The sequence below is a fragment of the Pyxicephalus adspersus genome, chromosome 1 (genome assembly GCF_032062135.1).
Source record: "Pyxicephalus adspersus chromosome 1, UCB_Pads_2.0, whole genome shotgun sequence".
In the NCBI taxonomy this organism is placed as follows: domain Eukaryota; kingdom Metazoa; phylum Chordata; class Amphibia; order Anura; family Pyxicephalidae; genus Pyxicephalus; species Pyxicephalus adspersus.
In genome coordinates, this window is record NC_092858.1 from 104,951,491 (window position 1) to 104,978,151 (window position 26,661).

Sequence of the window (26,661 nt, forward strand, 5' to 3'; positions counted from 1 at the left end):
ATATTTATAGCATTACCCCTCAAAATTTTTATCTGGTAAAATAAGTTATTCTAAGTAATTTTACAGATATCATTAGTATTGAATACTAAAATTGCCTTAACTAATTTCCCACCAAATTTTTGAACTCCGCTTATTTTTTTCTAGCTTTTAATGTAAAAACTCTAACATACCTTGGTCATTTGAACTGAGCAAATGAAGAAAGAGTGCATAATCAGAAGTTACCACAGTAACTAATGCATGTCAAAATGTTCTTTAGATATTGAGATAAAAGCCACAGAAAGCAAAAGACAAATTGCCTGAAAAGTTCTACTGAGCCTACCCCATAGTCTTTATTATGATGAGTGAACTCATCAATAAATAGGAGGAGTTGGGTAACAAAAAAAGAAGGTAAAAAGCAAGAATGAGAGTTCAGAACTAAATATCCGCAGCTTTAATCTCTGAATCTGAAGATTTAAATGGAATATTGTAAAGGAGGAAGTAAATATTTCTACTTTAGTATAATATACTGATCAGCAATAGATTAAAAACACTGACAGGTAAAGTGAATAATGTCTCACTATGAAAGGGAGGGGGAGCAACAACTAAAAAGCCAGTATTTGAATTTGATGTGTTAGTGGGGGAAAGAATGAGCGATTTTGACAAGGGCCAAAATTGGGATGGCTTGAGGACTGATGTCACAGCACCTCTACAATGGCTGGTTTTGCATGGTTGTTGTCAGTATGTAGTGGTTATGACCCAGCAAAAGAGGTCCAGGGAAGGACAACTGGTGAATCAGCAACAAGGTCATGAACAATCAAGCTCATTCTCATTAATGCATTGGGAAAAGGGGGATAGCCTGTCTAGTTTAATTTAACAGAAGAACTGATGAAGCACAGTTTGCTGAAAAATCTAATATTGATCATGAGAGAAAGGCGTCAAAATACATTGCATTGTGGCTTGCTACACATTGAGACTCCTGTCCACTGCCGAAAGCACCTACCATGTGGATGGCCCTGTGCATGTGTGTAATTTACCTAGGAAAGAGATGGCACCAGAATAAAGTATAAGAAGTAGAAAGGCAGAGGCAATGTAACATAAACAAACTGCTGTTTATGTCTTAGACCAGACATCACAGTGCACCTTACAAGGTATTGTGAATTTCAGGACTAAATAGGTAAAGGCTGTTTTGGGGGTAACAAGGGGGATTAGGCAGGTGGGTTTTATGTTTTGACTGATAGGTGTGTATAACATCACTCCAAAAATTATATATTTATGCTATAATATAAAAAAAAATCATACCTGTTCAGGGTAGGGATGTTCCCTCTGCAATGAAAGAAAAAAAAAGACATACATTATTAATATTAAAAAAATAAAAGCTGAATATTTTTTTTATTAGGATAACATTAGGCAGGGATAGAACTTCATTATTTTATTTCTGTATCTTTGCTTTTGACATCAGGGTATAACCTAGAGATGTTGTAAAACGAATCCTCGTTAGTGGGGATGAAGACAACAATAAAAGCTTTACAGATTCTAACAGTCCACTCTACCGCAAAAAGAAAATTTTTATAAAATCAGAATGACCTTTTGAAGAACTTTCCCCTTATCTCCTGTCTCATGGCCCAGTGTATAAAAAGTATACAATATCTAAGTGTGTCAAATGGTTTAAATTGATAAGAATCTCCCTAAGTACAAAATAATCTTGGGCGGCCAACCCCATAACACTAGTAAATATAAACAAACATGAAATTGAAAGCGAGAAAGAGTAGGTTTATTTTATGGCAAAGGGTTTTTTTTTTTTTTAATGTTGCTTAGTATCATAAATATTTATGATACTAAGCAACAATACAAATAACTACTATTCTTTCTTTCAGTTTCATATTTGTTAATAAAGTGTATGAAATGAGCAAAACTTACACTTTCAGGCAATTAATAAAAGCAATTGCAATTTACTAATGCTATCATGTAAACACATTACTATGCTAAACTCAGTTTACCCTCTGAGTTTTCTATAATACATTAAGCCAGATTATCACAGACCATTTCGCAGGGTCTAAAAGGTGAATGGAAGGACTATACAACCTGGATCTGGTACTGTGTAGCCCCCACTTCCATTCATACAAATCAAATTCAAGTTTCCAAGGCAAGTCCCTGGCAAGTTCCCTCCCTTACCTCTAAAAATTAAAAATCCAACAATAATCTGCATACTCCACTTCTAAACAAAAATCCCACCTAAATCTCTCAAGCTCTGCAAGCTAAATTTCACCACAAATCCAAAAATCACTCCTCCTCCCAGTAGAAATCTCCCCCTATGCTAGAATTTCCACTTCCCACTTCCAGCACAAATCTTTAACTCCTCCAATATTCCCCCTTCCAGTACAAATCTTTGCCACTCACTCATTTCTTTACTCCCAGCACAAAAATACCCTCTTCCAAGCTAAATCTTTAATGCTTTCCAAAATCTTTCCAATACAAAAACCCCTCTTAAGCATTATAGATCTAAGAAAAATTCACCCAGTGTCCTTTATCCCACTAGTTGCAAGATGCAGAGCAATGAGAGGCAGGGGTTCCTTCCAGGCTCCTCGTTAATTTGTGTCATTTGATATATATATAGAATCTTCTTAATTCAGAAGATCAGTATCTCCAGTCACAAATCAGGTTTGTGCTTCTTAAGTGGAGTTACAAGAAAGATTGTCAAGACTGCAGATGCCACAAAAATAGCTGAGAATAGGAAGGGAAACCTCTTGCAGCCCTCTCTTCTGACCAACTGCATACATAAAAAAGTAATGATTACCCTTCCAAATGGGATACACTCAATGCTACAAGTCATATCTGAGGCAGCTAGTTGGATCCTAATTGCTTTAGAAATTTTCTTAGATTACATTATTTACTTATTAGTTTATATACTTTCTACCAAGGACTGCTTTTAGATATATATGTATTCAAAGTGATTCTAATGGCAAAAGTACCCAATGAATCTGTTATAAGGCTATGCAACTGGCAACAGCTTTGCTTTAACTGGAGTCCACACATTCGCTTCTCCTTTGCTCAACATCCTGTGTCATTTATTAACCAGTAAAAGAAAGTACGCACATATGCAAATGTAAGCTGTAAGAGGATGATCACACTTCACTGTGCATTATATAATTTCTTTGCAGGAAAAGCAGAGACTAATGGGGTGAAGAGAAGAGCAGAGGGGAAGTTCACCACTAGCACATCTACTGCTGAGAAGTTAATGATGTAGACTCAGTTTCATGTTCAAGTAAAGGTCTGCGACATTTTGAAGCATTCAAGCTGTGGAATGCATAAACAAATTGTAAACACTGAGCTAATATATATATATATATATATATATATATATATATATATATATATATATATAACACACACACTGCTCTGCTCTTGGCCAACTTGAAATATTCTGGACCTACTACAATATTGTTGTTCTAACTCCAACTATCTTCATCCAACAAGTAAAAACGAACTCCCTTGTAAGGTACACAGAGAACCGCAAAAGATGTTTTGTAGCTTAAAGTGCTTTGTTGATGTCAGACAAGTGGTGGCAAAAGTGGTCCCTGTCCTTGTCAAACACTTAGCCATTTCAACCACTATGCAGGTTCTTAGAAAAACAGTATTTAGGCATTTGAAAGCAGTAGCAGGCATCTCACTCTACCGCTCACTACCTCCCCCTTTCACTCCCTATAGGGATCTGCAAGTGAAATGCTAGATGCAGTGTATCAAATGTGGGCATGATTCCTGGACATGAGGAAGTAGTACATGCACAGCAGCAACATCACCACTGATCCTTTACAGAACCAAATTAAATCATTAGAGCATTGCTCATAGCTTATCGGGCACAGGTTTCTGCCAGACAAAATGGAGCTACAAATCAAACTACTTTGCTGTATTGCCATCTTTGCTAACCCAGAGTGCATAGGATATTGTATAAATGTAAAACAACTATAGTATATAGATAATAAAAAAAAAAAATAATTATATTTTTAGATTTACAAAACAAAAAATATTTAACAAAAACTTTTGGCTTGAATTGCTACAGGTACACAGTCAAGGGACCAGGCTATACTGATCAAGGTAAAAAAAAAAATCATTTTTTTATTCCCACCAGCTTAACCAATCTTCCACCTGCTATCACAAGTAAAACCCTGCACAATTTAGGTATATCTAAAGCGTATCTTATTTTCAGATTTAGTAAAGTGTCAGGTAGCATTATACTGTATGTGCACATGATGGAAAATCCAAAACTAGAACAGGAGGTTTAAGTTGGGACACTTGATCAAGTGACAAATAAAAACAGGTTTTGGCTTAAGTACACTTTTTTGTGGCTTTTGTTGGGCTGAGATATTTTTTGGCACCCAAAATGTTCTAAAAGTAAAAGCTTGTTACACCACAATGTCAGAAGAATGAATGTATAAGTTAATAAGCTCTTTAAGATCTTTAGTCTATGTGAATATACTAGGCATTGTAAACGTAATTGTATACTCACAGCAACTGTTTACTGGCAAGTACAGAAAACTTTTTTGAAAAAAAAAATAATATCCTACCTTCTCAGACACCATTGGTAAACTGATAAATTGGTCATAGAGTTTTTATTAAGTTAACTGATGAACTGTCTGTGCATTGTCGGTTTTCTGAGAATTTTTGTTTCTTTATCTACTTTTTGTACAAGTGGTCTAATAAAGAATGCAGCAAGGGACATTTTGTCTGGGTGAACTCCCTCAGTGATTAAATCCACAAAAGCGTATCCCCATAACAGATATAGAGCTTTTAAGCAACCCTAGCCCTTTAAATTTCACAGATATGTTCGAATAATGGATCCAGGTTCCACTGATTCCTTTCAAAAGTCAACACATTTTTCTGGCTGCATTCTTTACGCAGCAAAGAGAAAATAGGGAGTAACAATATGAATTTGTGTGTCTACCATGAACATATCCTCTGTGTGAAAGACTCTGATTACTCATGTATACAGGTCAAGGTACTTATGCCAACTAGCAGATGATAATGGCAAACTAGTGCATTTGTTGAATCAATCCTCTGATCATCACTCTGATTACAGTGAAGCACATTTATAAGAGTGGTTCTTAATGTGATCTATCATATTAATATTCTAAACCTACAAACAAAAATCTCTCCACAGACCATAGTAACACAAAATGATGAATGCAGGTAAACACTCTGCTTCGCATGAAAATATTGAGTACTCTTATCTCCTATCATTTTTAAAATGAAAAAAGGAAAAGCATTAAGCTTGGTTCCTCATCTGCCCAAAGCAGGGGCTCCCATCCCTTTAGCTACTAGCTTTATCCAGTGCATAGAAATCATCTAGGTCCTTTTTAGATACAATGATCTCAGTACCATGATCAGGCAGGTGAGTGCAAGCTATAACAGTACACACTAACTGTTCTGGCACAATAAACATGAAGTGCAGGATGAATGAAAATCTATGCCTTAAAATCTGCTCCAGTCTGCCTAGTCCTGGCATAACCATGTTCATCTAGCCTAATCTAATATACATATATTGTAAGTGTATGTCTACATAAGAAGAACAAAGAAGCTGAACCTTGGGTAAAGCCTAACATTGATGAAGTGTCCCTGTGCGGGGGGGACACTGAAACCTCTGCTAGCCCATTTTTACTCTGGGATTCAGAAGTGAAATCTATCTGCCACAGTTTGTAGCTGTCTCCTAAAATTTTATGAAAATTCAGAATCTTCACAATGCATTATGCAAAATAAATGTAATTCCTTCAGAAGGAGTGTAGGCCTCCACATATTAGGGTAAGTAGTTGTTTAGACCTGGGAATTCAGTACCTGATTAACCAAAAATATAGGCAGCTATTAGGTGCTTTAATTCTGTAGTATGCAAAAAACTATATACTTTGATTTTTGCTGAAAAATCTAGCTTTTATGTGCAACAATTATGATAGATGGATCTTTAAAAAAGGGTATTTATTTTCCACTTATATTATGTAAGCGTTACTTGGCTTTTCTAAAAGCTTTGAAACTAAACTATTACAAGTTCCTCATAATTATCCTGAAGCTGTAAATCAAGTCTGTAATCACACACTATATTATCCAGACTTAAGTCTGAAATTATGATGGATAATATAAACAAGGATGATTCATGTGACACATGTAATTCTCATCCTTGATATTAGAGAATGGCTGAAGACCTTGACAAAACGAGTCTTGTTATAAAAAAACACACTGTTTTTCCAGTACGCTGACTGACCTTTTTGCTTACAAAGACATACATTTCAGCAATCATCAGCAAAACATGAAAAATAAATCCAGGCTGGGCTCAGAAGGGACAGCTGAACAATGGATGCCAGGCATTTACACTTCCTCTTATTCATGGCAGTTGAAACCACAGCGGGAAGCAGATTTATGAGTCCTAAAGACTATTCCTATAAAGAAAAGGTGTATGCGTTTGAACTGTGCTTGTTCTCTAGTGAAGAAGCATTACAGAAAAAAAGATGGCGAGACACATAGATTGATGTATCTCAACTCTTTGTGATAGTTATACTTCTCATCCGTTTCTTGTTCCAATATAGAAATATTTATGTATTTCTTAAATAGTTTTAACAAAAGAAATTTAGCTCGAGTAAAGGCATCTACAGATTTAGGAAATCCTAGATGTGTCAGACCTCAAAAAGATTAGTTGGCACATTGTGTCCCTATAACAATTCTTCCGATCTTTGTGCAATGTTACATAATATCTCTTTACAACAGTCAGAAAAATTATTCTGATTGGTTGCTATATTACTACACTTTTTGCATTGCTATTTTGGCTTTTTAAACTAAAGTGAGGAAATATATTCTTTGTTTAAAATCCCTATAATAGGTCAGGTTAAAAGCAAAACCAAAAAGTATCTATTTATGTATCAATAATAATATTTTGATTATTATTAATAATAATAATAAAAAACTGGATTTATATAGCGCCAACATATTAGGCAGCACTGTACATTAAATAGGGGTTGGAAATGACAGACAAATACAGACAGTGGCACAGGAGGAGAGCAACTTGTGCCACAGGTGGGGGAAGTAACACACAATAGGATGGGAGATATGTAGTGGTGGGAAGCAGTGAGGGTTTCAAAAGACAAAAGAAGATGGGTAAGCAAGTTTGAAAAAATGGGTTTAGAGTGCTCTTTTAAATGAGAAGAAGTAGGAGCAAGCTGAATAGGACAAGGAAGACCATTCCAGAGAGTTAGGGCAGCTCTAGCAAAGTCTTGGAGCAGTGCGTGTGATGAGGTTATGAGTGAGGAAATCAGTAGTAGGTCACTGAAGAAGCGAAACGGCTGGGGGAGTATTTTTTTACCAGGCCAGAAAGATAAGTGGGACAAGAACTGTGGAGGGATTTGAAGGCAGAATACAGGAGTTTGAATTTGATTCTAAGGTGAAATGGAAGCTAATGAAGAGAACTACAAAGCGATGCAGCAAAGAAGAGGGGTGGGAAGGATGAATGAGTCTGGCTCAAGCATTTATAATAGATTGTATTAGAGAGAGTCGGGTTAGGAAGCAAACTAAAGCAAAGAGAGAGCAGTGTCACTGATACCAATAGAGCACATGATTTGTATTAGAAGGGGGTGATCAACAGTGTCAAAAGCAGAGAAAAGATCAAGGAGAAGGAGGAGGGAAAAGTTGCCTTGAGACTTGGCTCTGAGGAGGTCATTGGCTAGTTTAGTAAGAGCTGTTTTGGTGGAATGGGCAGCTCAAAAGCCAGACTGGAGGGTGAAGGAGAGAGTTGGTGCTCAGGTAATCGGTGAGTCTTTTGTAGACAAGGCGCTCAAAAACTTTGTAAACATATGGGAGAAGGGGGATAGGACAGAAGTTTGAAGGTATGGAGGGGTCCAAGCAGGGTGTTTTCAAGCAGAGAGGTAGATACCAGTAGAAAGGGAGAGGTTGAACCGTTCAGTTAGGGTGGGGGTCAGAGTGGAAGAATGGACACGGAGTAGATCGGAGAGAGCTTGGTCAAACACACAGGTAGTAGATGGAGATGATAAAAGAGTAGACTTCACCCAGAGTACCAGGGCTGAGGGAGGCCTGTGATGATTTACAGGTGGAAGTCGTGGATATGGTTGGAGTGGCCTGGTGAGCAGGGACATCATGTCTCTAAATAAAATTGGTTAACAATTAGGCCCTTGAAAATACTTGTTAAGCAAATTATCTATAAAATATTTTCTGAACAACTCATGGGGCTCTATTTATGAAACATGGAATCTGACATTTCCTCTTGGGAATCAATTACTGCCATTAAAACATTTGAACCTGGAAGATTCCCACGAGGAAATGTCCAATACCCATTTTATAAATAGAGCCTATTATGTTTAAATGCTAAATCATTAGTTTTATACATAACTTTAAATTGTTAAAATTGTTAATAAATACTTTAGACTTTGAGGTTGACTGCAGTGTTGTACTGCAGGCTCAACTGCATTCCCAACTGATCTTATTTAGCCAAAGAGGAGGAGTTGGGAACTATTTTGTTTACAAGTTTATGTGTGGTTGCAGCTCAGTTCCTGTAAGTACTATGTTGCTTCTGGCTGTGTGCTTGTTTTTTCAATTCTAGAGGAAGAACTGAACTGCCACTGGTTTCCCACAACATGTCTGAAAACGGCCTTTCTAAATTTTGCACAATGTGCCTCTTTGAGAGGTAAAGAGCCTGCCACCCACAAAAAATAAAAGAAAAAAAAAACAAAAATCAAATCACTAAAGTATCATAAAACTCATTGCATATTAATGTAATTTTAAAAACTGCTTTTATTCTTCCTAAATCTGCAGCTATCATTAAAAAGGAAAACCACGATGTCATTAGATCTTTTTAAGGTAGTTACTAATATAGGCTGACAATTGTCTCCATGTTGTGTCTTTGAATTTTCACCTTGTCACATGTGCCCATGATAGATACAACCAGCGGTGCCAGCACACATTGTGCAGACATGGTCCATCATTGCCACTATCAGAAATACAGGCTCAAGCAATGATGTACAACCAATAATAGGGAAAGTGCATATAGGAAGGAAAGGAATGCAAGAGATGGGAAAACGGAGATTCCAACTCCTAAAAAGAAATATATTGAAAAATAAAAATACGGCGGTTGTTGAGGATACCTTTAGAAAGCTAAATGTTATCTAGTTGTAAATACATTAAGGAATCCTAGTGCATGTCTTTTTTGCTACAGTTGCTACTGTTTATTTTTCTATAAGGAAACATCTCATACTAAGACAAAGCAGAAAACAATGCACTGGAAACATGTGGAAGACAAGCCTGCTGCTTTCTACTATTAGGGTAGCTTAAGACACCCAAGCACATTGTTTTTCTAGGCATCTAATTGAATATCTAAGAATATGTTCCGATTGCTTAACATATTTTAAAAATAAAAGCAACCAGTTTTTCCATTTTGATTTTAGTGAGCATAGAATGAATTATTGATGAATTGGCCAGCTAATATTATTTTATACTTCTCCTAAATGCATGCATGTAAATTTGCCCAGTATGCAGAGAATCTCACACAATGCGATGGAATAAAAATAAGGCAAATCACATTCTCCCAATTAAATCTTAATCCCTAAAAAAAAGTATTTCTACAATTATCTACATTGTTAATGAAGGTGTTTTGCATTTTACTGAAAATAATAAAAACAACAGATATTTATAGGTTAATCTTTGGGATCTTTATTACGGTACACACACACACACACACCAGTGTTCAGTTCCTTTGTCACACATAAGGCACACCTTATTGTGTTTAGTAACTGCTGCATAGAAAACTTCTGTCTACTCCAAGTTTGAATACGGTATCCTGGGACAAAAACAACATATATACACCATGTGGTATTTCCCATTCACTCTAGTACAAATATTAAAATATATATGTAAAGCAAAAACTTCTAAACCCAAATTACAGTAAAAAAGATCAATATAAAATGATTACATCTTACAATATGATTTTCACCAAATTCTGAATTAGAGGAAAAATAGTAGGAAAGAACTGTACTAGGAATGAAGCTCAAAAAAGGAGAATTAATTATGAAGAAACTGCATTTAATAGAAGCACATTATTTTAAAGTGCGCATAGAGTATGGAGAGCAGATGGACCCAGCTGTGTGTCCTATTCCGATTCTGATTACTTTCCTTGTGTGTGCAGCTCATTTATTCATCGCAAGCTTACCCCATCCTAAAAAAGACTGCACTAAAATTAATGGACTGCTGCTCAGCTAAGACAATGCCACTGCTAGACTAAGCTTGACAAGAATTTCACAAAGATGATTCTAAGGAATGAAAAAGTATGGAAGAGTTTTTTTGTTTTTTTATTGTGTCAAATGGCATTGAAACTGGATTCACACTATAACATTTTTTCTCCAAAAGATTATGGATTCTTAAGGGAAAATACAGTCTATACTCAGTGATTGCATATTTTGAGTTATTACTGCTGTAATAAAAGTGAATGTTAATATATCATTTATGTTCTTGGGGTTCTATATATGTCTTATTGTATTAAATATAAATATTTGTACTTTAGTGGCTAGATAGAGGTTTCAGTATCCCAATACAATGACAGTCTCTACTAGCTGTTAAGGTAATGTAATGTCATAGGGAGTGCATGGTCTTCAATTCTTTAGCCAAATCATAGCAGTCAGAGAATAATTAGTGAATGTCACTACCTTATAAATACCTTACTACCTTTAAATACATTCTGTGAGCTTGCATAGTGAGAAAGAGGATATAGATAGATAGATAGATAGATAGATAGATAGATAGATAGATAGATAGATAGATATCTCTACACAAAATATACAAAAAACTGTTAAAAAAAAAACATATTTATAGAAAAAAAAAAACAATAAATAAAACAAAACATTACATGTTCAGAAGTTCATTATTGGATAGCTTAAATTAATCTAAAGCTGATTTTTATCATTCTAGATTAGGCGAGATTGAGGGTTAAAAACTATTCATTACTCAGAAGAAAAAAAGCAAAGCAAGTATCCTACAATTACTTTAAATGCTTCATATGTGAGGTGGGCATCCAATTCCAGTTTAGAGAGTGTACTACAGTTCCATGTACATCCAACATTTTTGGGGCTGCAAGGGCTCCCTTTGTCAAGACAACAAAAAAGCAATGAGGATCTGTGTCTTATGGTGCACAGAGTGTGATTTTCCTTTCTGCGAAGAGTTATTTTCTTGTCTCAAGAGAGAAAGTAAAAAGAGGAACTACCCCAATGGGGTATAGACAGCAAATTAAAACTGACAGGTTTTACCATTCTCAACCCATTCAAACCCTCATGCATCCCAGTAGGTGTATGGCTGCTTCTTCAGAAGCTTTTTCTTTAATGGGGAGTAAAATGCTGATTGCGTATTGATAACTAGAGACCTCCCCAAGCACAAAGCTACCAAAATATTTTATCTTGTGCCTCACACCATAAAGAAAACATCAGGCTTGATCTACAAATTATATTTAGCCTCATGCACCTACCATATATACTGTGCTGATATGTTAACAACTCTCTACGGGGTATTGATAACGCAGTAGATCTAACATTCCTTGAAAAAAATGCTGGTAGAAAATCAATTATTGCCATTGATGCACATGGACCTAGAAGATTTTCCACCTAGGAAAGTTTTGTCAGGTTCACTGCTTTAAAAATAGACCCATATAATGTAATGCCATTTTCTTCTCAATGGCAAAACAGCAAAGCAAACATTCTGATCACACAATGTCCAATACATTACTAAACTACTTTACAGCATCAAGTGAGGAAATTATCTTTTACTTTGGTTTTAGATGAGTGTCCAAACAGTGAACTGGCATTTAATTACACTTTATTCCTTGGAAGGGTACCTACTATCTATAAACATAATGTTCCCTTAAGTTCTTTGTTATCTAATGTAAGTTTTATTGTGTTTTCATGTGTGCCGTTCCAAACAACCTTGAGGAACCAAATTTCTAGTTGGAACCCATCTGGGCTCTGAACTAGAGGTTAAGCACTTAGGCTCTTATATGTACCCAAGCAGATTTTGGTTGTTGCACATCTGTTAAAAGCATATATTTGCTTGTTAATCTAAAATGTTTTTTTATTCTCACAAATTATAAGAAAATCCACTTTTCTTTCCCATCCTAAGAACAGCTCAGAAATCACCAACTGCCCTTTCACCAACCCTGCAGGATGTTTCTAAGAGATCTAATTTCATCCTGGAAAGGCATGCTGAGTTTCTCAGCAGCTCAAGGGATGTTGAGGTCAGATTAAGCATGTGCAAGGGTAATTCTAACATTCATTGTTATATAAGAAAATACTGCAATAGTATAACAGGTTATTAAAAAGATAATGTATGTGTGTGTGTGTATGTATAAATATATTTTATATATATATAAAAAATACATGCACATATATAAATATTATATATCCACACACATTTAACATACTCACATTTACACATTGTTCAATACCTTTACATAAATAAGGAGAGACTCTAAAAAATATTCAAACAGTTACCTATATTAGTTTTACCAGACACAATTGTAAAATTATAATAATAATAATTACCAGTAAATACAATACACATAGACCATAAACTTTTTACAAGTTTTGAGGGATCTATTTACATTTTACACATGATTATACAGCTTTCTTTAAAAATATATCTTGTCCTATTTGTGTAAGTATTATTCTCTAAAAGGCATGTTTTTTCACTATGGGTACTATTTGTAAATGTAAATGAAATGCTGCAATTAAAATTCTGTCCAGCACATGTAAATAATGCATAACAATAACAATCATTACTATTGCAACTGTGGCCATTTAACAAAGCTAAAGTGGCTACACTGGATCCACGAATACACTGGTTAAATGTGAAATGCTTTTGTCATCTACTGAAAAAAGGTTGACACTAGAATTACAGAATATTACAGATTGGTGATGGCCTGTTCTTATGTATGGCTAAACACTGCCATCTAGTGTTTTCATGTTGTAAAAACAACCCCTTAGCCAGCCTAATAATAACTACAATGTGTTGATTAAAAAAAAAAGTGAATTAAGGATTATACCAAATACAAATGCTAGTAATTAAAATTTGATAGCAATTTTAAACTGCAGCACAAGAAATGAACACAGTAGAAGAAATGTACACATATTTAATTGAACCAAGGTAGAATGTCATAAAAGTAACAATACAAAGCACTAGGAACGGGGTTAGGATTCACCACACATCCTATTGGTTTAAAATTCATGCTCCTAACAAATGTATATGCAAATTACCTAAACCATTTTTTCACTGAATCAGAATGCACTGAATGGCCTTTGAACCATGTTTAGAAGGGACGATAAAGGGGCTCTTGCATAAGCAAGACCTCTCATGGGGGGCTGAGAGCAGTCATGTGTCAGAGTATTATAAAGCTGATGTGAGAGAATAGGGAAAGCTGACAAAACTGCATAGGCAGATGTAGGGGTCAGATAGAAAACGGCTTTACTAATAATTGCTAGTGCTTTGGGCAATCAGACCCTTTGCTCCTTTTTTGTACTTTTTATTAGGGGCTTTTTGTCTTTAATTACAGTTTTTGGTTGATATGAGAGCAGTGATCATTTTTAACTGTATGATGCAAGCATATGTAGAATATATATTTCTTTATAAAGAGATATATTTCTTTTACTTTTACTTGTTGCTGACCATCTGTTTTTGAGTAGCCTTTTGATATCAGCCTGTTTAAAAAAAAAAAAAAAAAGCGCAACTAAACCACATTATATTTTATCATTCACATCCACCACACCACCTATTTCTAAAATAGAAATAACTAGCCTATTTTTCCTAAATAAACAGTCCTGCTTTAGCCCAAATAAACCAGTCTTATTATCTATGGCCAGGTCACAGGGACAGCCCCACTGAAAAAGAAAAAAAACATCTCCAGAGCCAGGTATTTGCTACCAATGTGTAATTTAAACCCAATTGCTGTGAATGTCCATTAAAATGGTTCTTCTAACAAGATTTGCTTCCAACAGACATCAGTGAGATTCCCTGCTACGTTCAGGTTTGCCACATTTTAAACAGGATTTGCCAAATCCTGAGCAACTCTACACCTAAGCAGATTTGCTCAAACCACAAATCACATACCACATGTTAGGAATGTTCAAATAAAGAATCCACAACAAAAAAAAAACCTATATGGAATTATTTGAACAATATTCTAAATATTTGTACTGTATATTTAAGGATGAGCGCCTCCTGGTTGAAAACTATTTAAAAAGGGATTCACTGCACTGACATTGGTAAGTATTGCTTTTGTAACCCTAGGACTAAACCTATTAGGTTACATATTACAATGTAACCAAACTAAAGAGGTACCAGATGTGTTCAGTAACCAGTACACAATCACTGCACTGACACTAATGCAAGAAATAGGATGGACCAAGTAAAAATACAAATTGTACAACAGAGCACATTTGCACCTCTACACTACAAAATATGTGAAGTTTCTTGTATAATTTATTGTCTATCAACCATGCGTATATAATACATCATACTGTCTTGGTGAGACCTACCAATAATTTCTATAATATGAGTTTCTGTATATATTTACATACATTTAACTATGTAATACATTTGTTCAAGCAAAATGCTTTTAGAAAATTGCTAGCAACATTTTACCAAATTGCACTGTGCTAAAACATGAAGATCAGAAAGGATCTATTCAAAAGACCAGTACTCAAAAGTCTAATGCATATTGCTTGAAGCTAAACTGTAGGTGGATATTAAAGACAAAGTAAAGCAGCTCTGCAATCACAAACATATTGCTAAATGAACCTGTGTAAAAACCTGGATCTGATCTGGTATCAGACTCCTGCAATCTGTTTGGCAGGGCTGGCATGTGAAAGAAAGAAGCAGTACAATAGTCAATCAGTTCATGTACTGATAAGAAGCATGATGACAGGTAGAGAAGCTAAAGAGACAGAAAGATGAGCTTATTACTGTTCCGATTCTTCCTTTACTGTTCAATCACAGGATGACCTGTGCCCAGAAGTGAGGTCAATAATGCTAGGCATTACACAAATGACATGCAGTGACATGTATTGCATGAGAAATATCCAAATTATAGGTGATTTTTATTCAAAAACAATTTTTGTTTTTTAACTGATTTAAATCTGGCAGTAAAAAGGTGTAAAGGTGTCCTCAATACCAAGGCTAACAATGTTTTATAAATCCAAATATGGTTAATGGTCTCTTAGTCTTTACACTATGAAGATAACATTATCCACAAATGACTTTAGAATACACAATATTCCATAACCATTACATATAAACATGAATCCTAGCACTATGGCAGTCATGCGAACACAAATATGAATGAGAGAAGGTCTACTAATAAACCATTACCCGTGCTGCTGCACATTAGCCAAACAATCTGGAAATTTCCCAAATATACACCCTACCTACAAATCTCCGCTATCAAAGGACGAACTTCACACTCAATTAACTAAGGTGGGCAAACACATGTTGTAGAGAAAGGGAAAGAAGTGAAGGAGGCTTTTTTAGATGGCACTTGGAAAATGAACTTGCTAAATTAAAAACATTACTTTATTAATTACTAGCATAAACAAAACAATTAAAATTATTATACAAATAAGGACATGTTGTATATATATCAATCAATGGTGCAACGTTAAAATGGACACTGCAGTTTTGCCAAATTTGTATGGTTGTAAGCATGTAGAAAAAACAAAGGTTGTCACCTTTTCCGACATGTTTCGCCTATTTAGGATTCATCAGGGGATGTTTGGGTGAACAAATTTGCAAATTTATGTGTCACATGTTCGAATCTGAACAATATATATATAAAACAATATATATATATATAAAATCATCCTATGGTCACTAAGCATTCAATCCAGAAAAGGGAGGTTAGCTTTATCATGAAGTATTGCATATTTTCAGCATGCAAATGTTTTCTAATATTATTTTAGTTTTGTGATAGGATATGGATTTCTTCTAGATGTTTGTTATTGTATTTAAACATAATTTGGAAATTAGCCACTAGAGGGAGCTATCAGTGACTGTTGAAATATCCTGTCTCCTCATCTCGCTCCAGGAGATAGGATCAGCTACCTAGGGAGCGATTTAATTTTAATTAACTAAAAAATGAGTAGTTATGAATCCTGGGCAGAAGTAGGAAAACACAACCACTGTAAAACTGCGCAAAGTGAAAAGCACAGCTTGTAATAGTATTAAACCGTGACTGCTTTCCTGCACATATATAACTGCAAATTACTCATAGAAAAAAGGACTTTTAAAACATTAAAACACACAAGATTTTTACATTAGGCTGATATATTTAAATGTTTAGCTTAAAAAAATTCTAAAAATGCTAAATTTCCCTAGTGATTAACAACTATGAGACTTTTTCTAAATTTAAAAATAGGGATTGCTGAATCCAACCAGGATTTGTACATTCTAATTGTTACATGATATTGTTCATAATACTACATTCATAGTTACATAGATACATAGTAGGTTAGGTTGAAATAAGACGTAAGCCCATCAAGTTGAACCACCAGGGAAATAAACATATCCTAGATATAAAACTAGAAAAACTTCTAGAAGCTTCTAGAAAAACATCCAGCTTTTTCTTAAAGCAATGTATAGTAGTTGCTGAAACTACTTCCTGCGGGAGCCGATTCCACATTTTCACAGACCTTACAGTGAAGAATCCCTTCCTTATCCGGAGCTTAAACTTCTTTTCCTCCAGAGGGAGCCGATTCCACATTTTCACAGACCTTACAGTGAAGAATCCCTTCCTTATCCGGAGCTTAAACTTCTTTTCCTCCAGATGCAAAGAGTGCCCTCTTGTTCTTTGTAATGATCTCAAAGTGAAAAATGGGGAAGAGAGTTCTCTATATGGACAGTTTATATATTTATACAGGGTGATCAAATCCCCCATTAAACGTCTCTTCTCAAGGGAGAACAGATTCAGTTCAACTAATCTCTCCTCATAGCTGAGCTCCTCCATTCCTTTTTTTAATTTAGTTGCCATTCTTTGCACTCTCTCCAATTCAACAATGTACTTTTTGTGAACTGGTGACCAAAACTGGACTGCATATTCCAGATGTGGTCTGACCAATGCTTTGTACAGGGGCAGGATTATGTCTCCATCATTGCAGGCTATTCCTCTTTTAATACAAGAAAGTATTTTACTAGCTTTAGATATTGCAGCTTGGCATTGCATGCAAGTCTATGATCTACCAGAACCCCCAGATCCTTTTTTAATTCTGATTCCTCCAAATGTATTCCACTTAGAAAGTATGAAGCATGCATGTTGTTAACGCCCAAGTGCATAATATTACACTTATCTATATTAAATGTCATTTGCCACTTGGCTGCCCAATCAAACAGTACATCAAGGTCTGCTTGTAGATATAGACATTATAGACGTTATAGACATCCTGTATGGACCTAATTCCATTACATAGTTTCATGTCATCTACAAACAGAGAAATTGAGAAAAATCCCAAACTCTATATTATTTTTAAGATGTTAAACAGTAAAGGTCCCAAAACTGAACCCTGGGGTACACCACTGATAACCTTAGACCATTCACTAATTACAACTCTCTGGATGCGGTCTTTAAGCCAGTTCTCTATTCATTTACAGATTGATTTTTGTAAACCTATTGACCCTAATTTGCATATTAACCGTCCGTGAGGTACAGTGTCAAAAGGATTTATCAAATTCCAAGTACACTATATCAACTGCTACCTCATAAAAAGAGAGTAAATGTTTGACAACTTCTGTCTTTCTTAAAGCCATGCTGACTATCACTTATATTATTATTTTCTAGCAGAAACTCCTCTATGTGGTTCTTTATCAAACTCTCTTGGACGGGTCTGTAGTTACCTGGTAATGACTTTGCTCCCTTTTTGAAGATAGGAATCACATTTGCCTTACGCCAATCCATTGGTACCTTGCCAGTGACTAAAGAGTCTCTAAAAATTTGAAATAATGGCTTTGAAATACCGGAGCTCAGCTCTTTGAGGTAACATGGATGTAATCCATCAGGTCCTGGTGCTTTGTCAACCTTAATTTTTGCCAGCTGTTTCTCAATCATATCAATTCTGAGCCATTGTGACTTAATTAGGGCAGTGACATTGCTATTATGAATTTGGACTTGAGCTCTGCCATATTCCTTTGTGTACACAGATCTAAAAAAAAAAGTGTTTAGTATACCTGCCTTGTGTTTATCCCCAGTTACCAACCCAGCGACATCCTTTCAGGGGCCTACATGCTCAGATCTGATCCTTTTGCTAATAATAGATTTGAAAATCTTTGGGGGGGGGTTTGCCTTACTTTCCTATACGATCTGTCTTTCATTGTGAAGTTTTGAGCATTTTATCTCCTTTTTACATCTTTTGTTATATTCGTTGTAGGTTTCAAATGATGAAGGTGATCCTTCATTTGTATATTTTTGGAATGCCCTTTTCTTGTTCCTTATGGCTTTTTTAACATCAGCTGTGAGCCACATAAGTTTAAGAGGCTTAAATTAAAACCTATTACCCATTCATAATTGGTTAAACAGTCACAAATGGACAATAACAAAAAAAAAAAAAAATACAGAACAGTGTAAGTGTATATGCAATATGACATACCTACCACAGCTCAACTTGGAATAAACAGTCAAGTACACAATTAGCTAACTTTACACCAATAGAAGTAGAATAATATTAGGAAGTACTACCCATCACAATAATGGATCAAGTACCAGACCCAACAAGCCCATATATTAAGGTCCTAACTACCTAAGATCTTTGGGATATTATCTCAGCCACTTAAGCAGTGCATTGTTTTCAATGTACCAGCTGACCTAGACCAGCAATGTGAGAAGGGGCAGCAAAGTTCAAACACGGAGCAGTGCTGCTTAAGCTTGGCTGATCTCATTTACATTAATTTATTTTCCCCATTATTCTAAAGTAAATCCCATTAATTTCAATGGGTAGCATTAATATATTTAGGGTATTATTATTATTATTACTAAAGGAGGGTATATTATTATATTTTTTTATATATTTTGGATTTTTTGTAATAGATAATGAACATTTTTATATTTGTACACCAAGTCCTTAACCTTCTCTAAGGCTTTTTGGGGTACTGCAAGAAGGATTTATTTTGTTTGAAGTACATGCTGTTTATAATGATGGTAATATCCCAGATGTCATTGACTTTGAATTGTTTACCCTGCTATTCTGCTAGAGACACCACATGTTTTTTTTCCATTTTTGGGTACTCATCGCCATGTGAATGCTGAGATACAGAATGACTAGATACAGAATCCTGCTGGCCACAGGACTTTGAAAGCATCACCATGGATGGCTCAATACAACTTTTGACTGCATGTCGTGTTTGTGTGCAATTTTTTTTTACCCATAATAAAGCTATAATTAAAGCTATAGCACTGAGTAATGCGCTTACTGTGGTTTCTTTTTATTAACGTGAAAGAGGTAATTTTACTTAAACATATTTAAATAAAACATATTGTTATAGAAAATCCTGAATCTAAAGTATTTCACACAGTCAAGTGGTATTCATCCAGAACACAACTGAAGATGAAAAACTAAGAACTAGGCTCCCACAGTCCAGTATACTATGTATCCTGATGTGTGTCAAGAGCCCAAAGCAAACCAGCCATGATCACATTTTCCCCCCCTTGGTGTACACTGGCCCATCTACATTTACAAATTATAACCACCAACCTGTTAGGATGTGAAGATGGTAGCATAAACTGAAACTCAACAACGCATGTGTTGTCCTTCAGTTGTCGGTGTTGCACACTATTTAGCTCGTATGCAATATATGCCCTTCGTACATACACCTGAAACACAAATTACAACAAACAGAATGAAACATTAAACATTAGCAATATCGAATGTAAGAACCATAAAAAAAATATATTTGTATGTTATAATCATTGAGTACGCATGCATGTACATGAAATAAGCACATAGAAATATAATATTTTTTAAGCTGGCTTTTAACCAGTAGTCCCCACAAAAACATTCTAGATTTTAAACACCTGATGTACCAAACTACTTTCTGATGTAGGGGCTTAAGTACAATATCCTGTAGACAGACAACATTAAAAGATGATAAACCTACCTCAAGTGCAGCCATTCTTACAACCTGATTGCTGTGGTAGAAAAAGTTGGGCAGGACATCAAAGATTGAAGTCTCAGACAGAATAAGCTTCTGTAAAAGAGAAAAAAAAAGTTGGTGAATCATATTGCAAACTACTTTCTCATTTAGTAAATGACTGTGAAAGAAGAGTTTGCTTTAAGTTAGGGGTATATAGCATTTGCCAGCTTGTGAGTTCTGAAGTGTAGCCAAAACGTTTTTTTTTTTATTATTAGAAAGAATAGGTAATTAAATACCCCTATCAAGTTATAATATGTTGCCTTTGACCCCACAGGGAAACTTCCCGTACCGTCTGTGGTGTAACCATAATTACAAAGACTTTCCTCAAAAATCCAGTGACCTGATCCCAAGGTTAAAAAATGTTACATACATTGAAGATTTTACCAACAACAAATGTTAACACAGCATATTATCAATCTTTATTTACACCAATGTTTTGCATTTTATATATAAATTAACCATTATTTTCATGAAACTTTCATTTGTCTACTTTGCCTACAGAAATAGGAGTTCTTCAAGAAGTTGTTTAAATGACCCTTATGTATTTTGCTGTATTTGTGATGAATATTCTAAAAAAAACAGAGAAACATTACAGAATTTGTGAAACAAGCATATCTTGCATATTTTGGTTATTAACTGGGGGACCAAGTATTGGGCTCCCCATATGGTATGCAAAACTTGTGTAGAGTGTCTACGTCAGCGGAAAAAAGGAAAACTGAAATGTTTGAAATTTGGTGTATCTATGGTATGGCGAGAGCCCCAAATCATCATAATGATTGTTATTTTTGTGCTGTGATTGTAAAAGGTTTTAACGGTTTATAGGATAAAAGAGGTGACACTCCTACCATATTTCAGTGAAGATGGAGACTTTGTGTACTGTTGTAACATCCCTGGATTACTAGCCCATATGGAAGTGCCAGAATACCAAGCAGAAGACTGGCGGCTTTTCATAGACTGTTTCACTAAAAGTTTGAAATCTGTTTTCCGGCATAATTGCAACTGCTATGCATCATTTTCAGTTGGTCACTCAAAAAAACAGAGAGAAGAATATGAAAATATCAAAACGGTCTTAAAAAAGCTTTGCTATCATGAACACCAATGGTCCAAATGTGTGGATTTAAAAATGGTGAACTTCCTACTTGGACAGCAAAGTGGACACGCAAAATATCTATGTTTCATCTGCTTGTGGCATAGTAGAGCAAGGCAGGATCACTGGAAAAAAGTGACATGGCCATCAAGAGAAAACATGAAAAAAGGTGCAGCGAACATCATTAACGAGCCAATGGTTGACAAAAAAAAAAATCATTCTCCTTCCACTACACAAAAATTAATGAAGCAATTTGTTAGAGCTCTGAACAAGGACGGTGATTGCTTCAAATACATTTGTAGATTCTTCCCTAGATTGAGTACTGAAAAATTAAAAGCAGGATTCTAAGATGGACCCAGATTCGGAAACTGAAAAATGATTCAAATTTTACATGACTGATACTGAAGCTTTTGTCTGGCACAGATATGTCATGGTTGTCAAGAACTTCTTGGGTAACCAGAAAAGCACAAAATTATAAAGAACTGGTACAGTAAAAACTTGCTATTAAACTTTAAAAATGTGGGTGAGCATAAAGGTACACTATCTCCATACCCAGTTGCAAAAATTTCCAGAAAACCTTGGCGATTTCAGTGAGGAACAAGGGGAGAGGTGCCATCAAGATTTAAAGGTGATGGAAGAATGGTATCAGGGCAGATGGGATAGACACATGATGGCAGACTACTGCTGCTGGAGCCTTCAACGTGATTGTCCTGATTATCAGCATAAAAGGAAATCAAACAAACTGAGTTTTGCAAATACTTCTTTGTGATTAGTTCTGTAAATATACTGAGTATAGAAAATATTGACATTAAGTATTTCAAAAATGTAATTTGTTATACGTAGACATATCTAGTTTATTTTGCTTAATTTTCATGTTTCATTAGTTTTCTATGAGGGTATTATTGAGATCATTATTTCAAAAACTAGAGCCAATCTAGCAAAACCAATGCCATATTTGGAATCTGTGCATCAAACATAACCTAAAATGACTTTATTCTGTTTGACAAGAAAATGATTGTTGACCAGTGTAATAGTTCATAGAACCAACAAGCAACTTTACAATAAATTGTGCATAAATCACAAGAGACAGACATTAAATCTTGCATAAGAGGATAATTTAAAAAACGGAAAGGATTAAATAATAAAATTACACCTTGCTGGGGTAATAGTAGGAGACTCCAAATAGTATAGCTAATACTGGAATCTGTGAGCTAAACATCTGTCAAAATGATTTACCTTTCCCACTGAGAAAAGACTACTCACTTTCATGGAACTGATGGAAAAGTATCAAATTCCTAAATCCTCATTCCATACCTATCTACAAATTAGACACTTTCCCGATAATTTATCCTTTTCCTCTGGTCTCCAAAGTCTAGCGCTCTTTGAAGGTATATGAAAGAAGGTCCTTACACAAACGGTCTGATCTCATCCATTTATAAGTGTCCCCACAACTCCACACAATCCCCTTCATTTAAATTTCCATACATGCCTTACTGGGAAGAGGTCATAGGACATAACTAACTCCAGAGCAATAGGCCGCTATATGGCGGAATGTTCAAAAGAGCTCCATATGCACAATTTATAAAAAAAAAATTACAAAATTCTCTGTCTTTGGTACAACACAACAGTTGTCCTTCACAAACTTTTTAATTCCCATGGGGATCAGTGTTGGAGGTGTGGAAAGGGCAGAGGTACAATTAAACACATTTTTTGCCATTTGATCTGTCTATTCTGGTTACAAGTATGTCGACTGCTACTGGATCTAGTGGGATGTCAGGCAGATTTGAATTTCACAGATCACCTACTGGGTTTACCCATACCCCGTCTTCGTTCTTGGCCTGTAAACTGACAGCCCATGTTCTAACTGCTGCCAGAACCCTAATAGTTCTTAATTGGAAATCTACAGGCACTCCTTTATTTGGGGCTTTGTTAAAGAGAATACAGGATGTTAGATTGATGGAATACCTCACAGCCATCCAACAGGACAACCTGATGGTATTTAATGATATTTGGGAACTATAGGACAAAGTTTCACTAATGAGCACTTAACTTAGGCTTATACATAGTCTCTAAATACTAATTGGCTATGATGTTTTCTGTATTAATCTGTAAAATGATGTTAAACTGTTCTGTGCCATTTCCCCTTCCTTTTCCTGTTTAATGATTGTTTTTCCCAGTAGTATTATCTCCTTCTATTATTGTTGTTTTTATTATGTCTCCCTTATTCCTCTTTTTCCAGTCTTTTCTCTATCTATTGTATTATTTTTATTGATCAAGTTTTATGATTGTATACTTATATTGTACTACGCTTGTACTTTTGTATTGTTATAATTTTTTCTTTATTCTGTTACTTTTAAAAATATATATATATAAATTACAATAAAATATATACATATTGTGTATATTGGCATAAAAATATCAGATTTTACTCAATATAACCTAGATTATACGTAGTAGGATGATGGACTTCTATCTCAAACCTTCCTCCTTTTAATGTTGAGATCATTATACTATCATCAACCCAATACTTTATTTCTGACCCAAAACGATTATTGAACATCTGAAGGACTATCTTTTTTTTCTCTTCTTATTTTTATCAATAAACATTTATTGAAACAGAAAATAATTATATACCTTCTATACATGATTTTAGGTCTGCCTTTCTGACAGATTTTATTATCAACTAGGTTCTTGTGTTTTTCCATGTTTACCATCTTAGGCTGCCACCTTCCCTGAAATTTGGCGTTCCCCTTTTCAATATGCTTTAAAATTTCAAATATGTGGTATTCGAATATTTCCTTTCATTTGATGGTAAATAAACCTGAATTTGGATTTTACCCAATTGTTTGGAAATTGTGCTGCGTCAAGCCAAAAAAAAGCCCCTTGTTGGTGCTTGAATACATTACTGTGCATTTCCCCATATTTCGGGTTCCTGCATTACAAATTATATTTCAGTTCCTGAGGCAGTCTATTTTTTCCTTTTTACATCAAGGAGTTTGGTATGGATGTTCCAGAATCACCAGTAGGTATGTTCCAGGATCACCAAATTACAGATTTAAGGAAGCTGGGTGCTGTACAGCAATGTCTGAATGATACATTGTGAATGAATGTCTGAATGAAAATTGAGATGTAGGTCATTTTACATATGCAGTGGATATATGAAGGTGTAAATGTTAGTGGTAGTTTATGATTTTTACAACAGTTTACCTGAAGATTTTCAATACAGAACTGATGGCCATACATATCAATAGCAGAGAGAAAAATCGACTCCACTTGGTTGTGACGAAGTTCATATGAAGGCAGATGTGAAGCAATAAGGACCTAGAAAATAATAAAAAAATGTACAGTAATGTAAATTGAACACAGTGGAAAATGCAGACTACAAATCTCTTGGAAAGCACATATACCTGCCGGGCTCGCAAAGCCACCTTGGCATTTGTTGTTTTGCTCAGTTGAGTGAGTTCTGTAAGGATGTTGAGCAACTCATCTGTTAATGTTGGGTCTCGCCCACACAGCTGATCCTATTAAGAAAAACAGGAAAATACACAGTACTTTTGTCAGAGTGATTTTTTGAAAAGATTTTTGTTGAGGTCCAACGTAGCCACCAACAAGCCTTGGGGACATTAATGTGCCTTCAGGTGTACAGGGAGTACAGTACAGCAGAGTAAGTCCCAAATTATTAAGTTTTGGTTGGGGAAACTTTTTCCCTCCCTTACTGTCAATTTTAAAGGGTAGAATTAGAACCTTTAAATGTTTTAATGAGGTCTTTGCCATGGTGATTGCCAAAGCCAACAAACACAGTTTCAGTTAAAAAGTGCTAATGAGTGGCAGTCAAGTGAAGGAAGCTTCAGCAACATACATATCAGCAAATCACAAACTTTTTAAATTATTAGTAAACATCCCAATGCAACCTAAATCAATGCAGGTGGCCTAAAATATTTACCATTCTATTTACCATTCTATAATTCTATTTTAGGTGTTAGGACACCTAATTGTTATTTTTAGGTGTGTTTAGGACGTTGGGCTGTTCTGAGACTAGTTTTTGTATGGTAAGTGGATTTTCTATTTTGATGCAAGGTCCACTTTAGTTTCATATTTTTCCCTTTCAATGGCCTAGTTGGGCACCAAAAAGAGATTGTTGATTGTAAGGGTTGCACAGTAAGTCCCAGAAGGCTGCATGCAGCCTCCAGGAAGCAGGATGGGTACCAATGAGAAGGGGAACTATGATAAAAGGAAAATGGAATGATGATAAAAGGAACTATGCACATAAAAAAATTACCAAATAGAATAAGGATTTATTATTAAAAACAGATAACTGCAATCTGTAATTGAACAGTAACAAAATTGAAAAAAAAAAAAAAACAAGCTTCTTCATATTAGAGGGGGCATCAGATTATGACTGATATATCTGACTAAAAATAGGTGAGAAAAAAAAAAAAAAAAGTCATCCTGAACAATTCTTTTCATGAAACTGTAAAGCAGCATACAGTAATAATTATACACGACACACATAAAATGTCGGCAGATTAATTGAATTTTGCTTGTCCTCACTCTCAAAGTCAGTGAGCAAAAGCCTGCAACCAGTTCCCTTACAAGGCCTGACGCTTCCTCGTCATCCCAGTGTAATTACACACTTGAATGGCCGGACACTGAAGAAAATTGAAGGCCTGAGCTAGGAACAGCTGCCATTTTCTCTCTCCATCACGCAGCTATGATTGCTTGAGAAATGAACAGGCCCAGCTCAAAGCTACTCTAGAATTCTCAGAGGAAATACGGCCCTGTGTTCGAATAATGAGATTCTTAAGGCAAGCGTTACTTAGAATCACGCCAGCTAACAGTGCACTCGTCCCTTTCACAAATTAAAACATATGAGATCGAAGGCCAAAATCAGAGCCTTCATCATTCTTGCATTGCTTACATTTTCACTGTTCCAACCATCCAGCCTCGCATGCAACATTAATAAGAGAAGATAATGTAGGGAACTCACTGAGCCATTTGCCTCTGGGGCTTTTATGTGTTGTTATGCAATTTATTTCTATCCGTTGTACACACATAGTTTGGTATGCCACTGTACAATATTAGGCACTGTAATCTCCGAGACACAAAGATAATGACTTTGGCATATGGGCACAGACTGAAATCATACAGAATAATGTTTTTACCCCTTTTTACTATGAAGCAAAGCTGTCCTGACATTGTCAGGTCATGGGACAATTTCAAATATCACTGTCTATAAGGCAAACCAGGTAGAATAAACAGAAATAATTAGTCTTTTTTAATAATAATCAGAAACCTTTAAACTAGTTACTTAAAAATTGACAAGCTATAATTGTTTTACCAAAAAGAAGCAATGGATAATATAAGAGACATTCAAATTCCAATGGTATTGCTGTGAGCCAACCACA

The 26,661-nt window shown here is 35.3% G+C and overlaps 1 protein-coding gene across 2 annotated transcripts in view; it reads right to left on the minus strand.

Moving 5' to 3' along the window:
- Positions 1–26,661, minus strand: part of ACACA (acetyl-CoA carboxylase alpha) — a 195,855-nt gene that overhangs the window by 105,126 nt on the left and 64,068 nt on the right. For both annotated transcript variants that reach the window (XM_072422398.1, XM_072422391.1), the window contains exons 25-29: positions 24,664–24,777; positions 24,464–24,577; positions 20,134–20,223; positions 19,731–19,849; positions 1,279–1,302 (exon numbers count right to left, since the gene is read on the minus strand). In XM_072422398.1, coding sequence (XP_072278499.1) covers positions 1,279–1,302; positions 19,731–19,849; positions 20,134–20,223; positions 24,464–24,577; positions 24,664–24,777 — 461 coding nt within the window. The remainder of the gene's footprint in view (positions 1–1,278; positions 1,303–19,730; positions 19,850–20,133; positions 20,224–24,463; positions 24,578–24,663; positions 24,778–26,661) is intronic.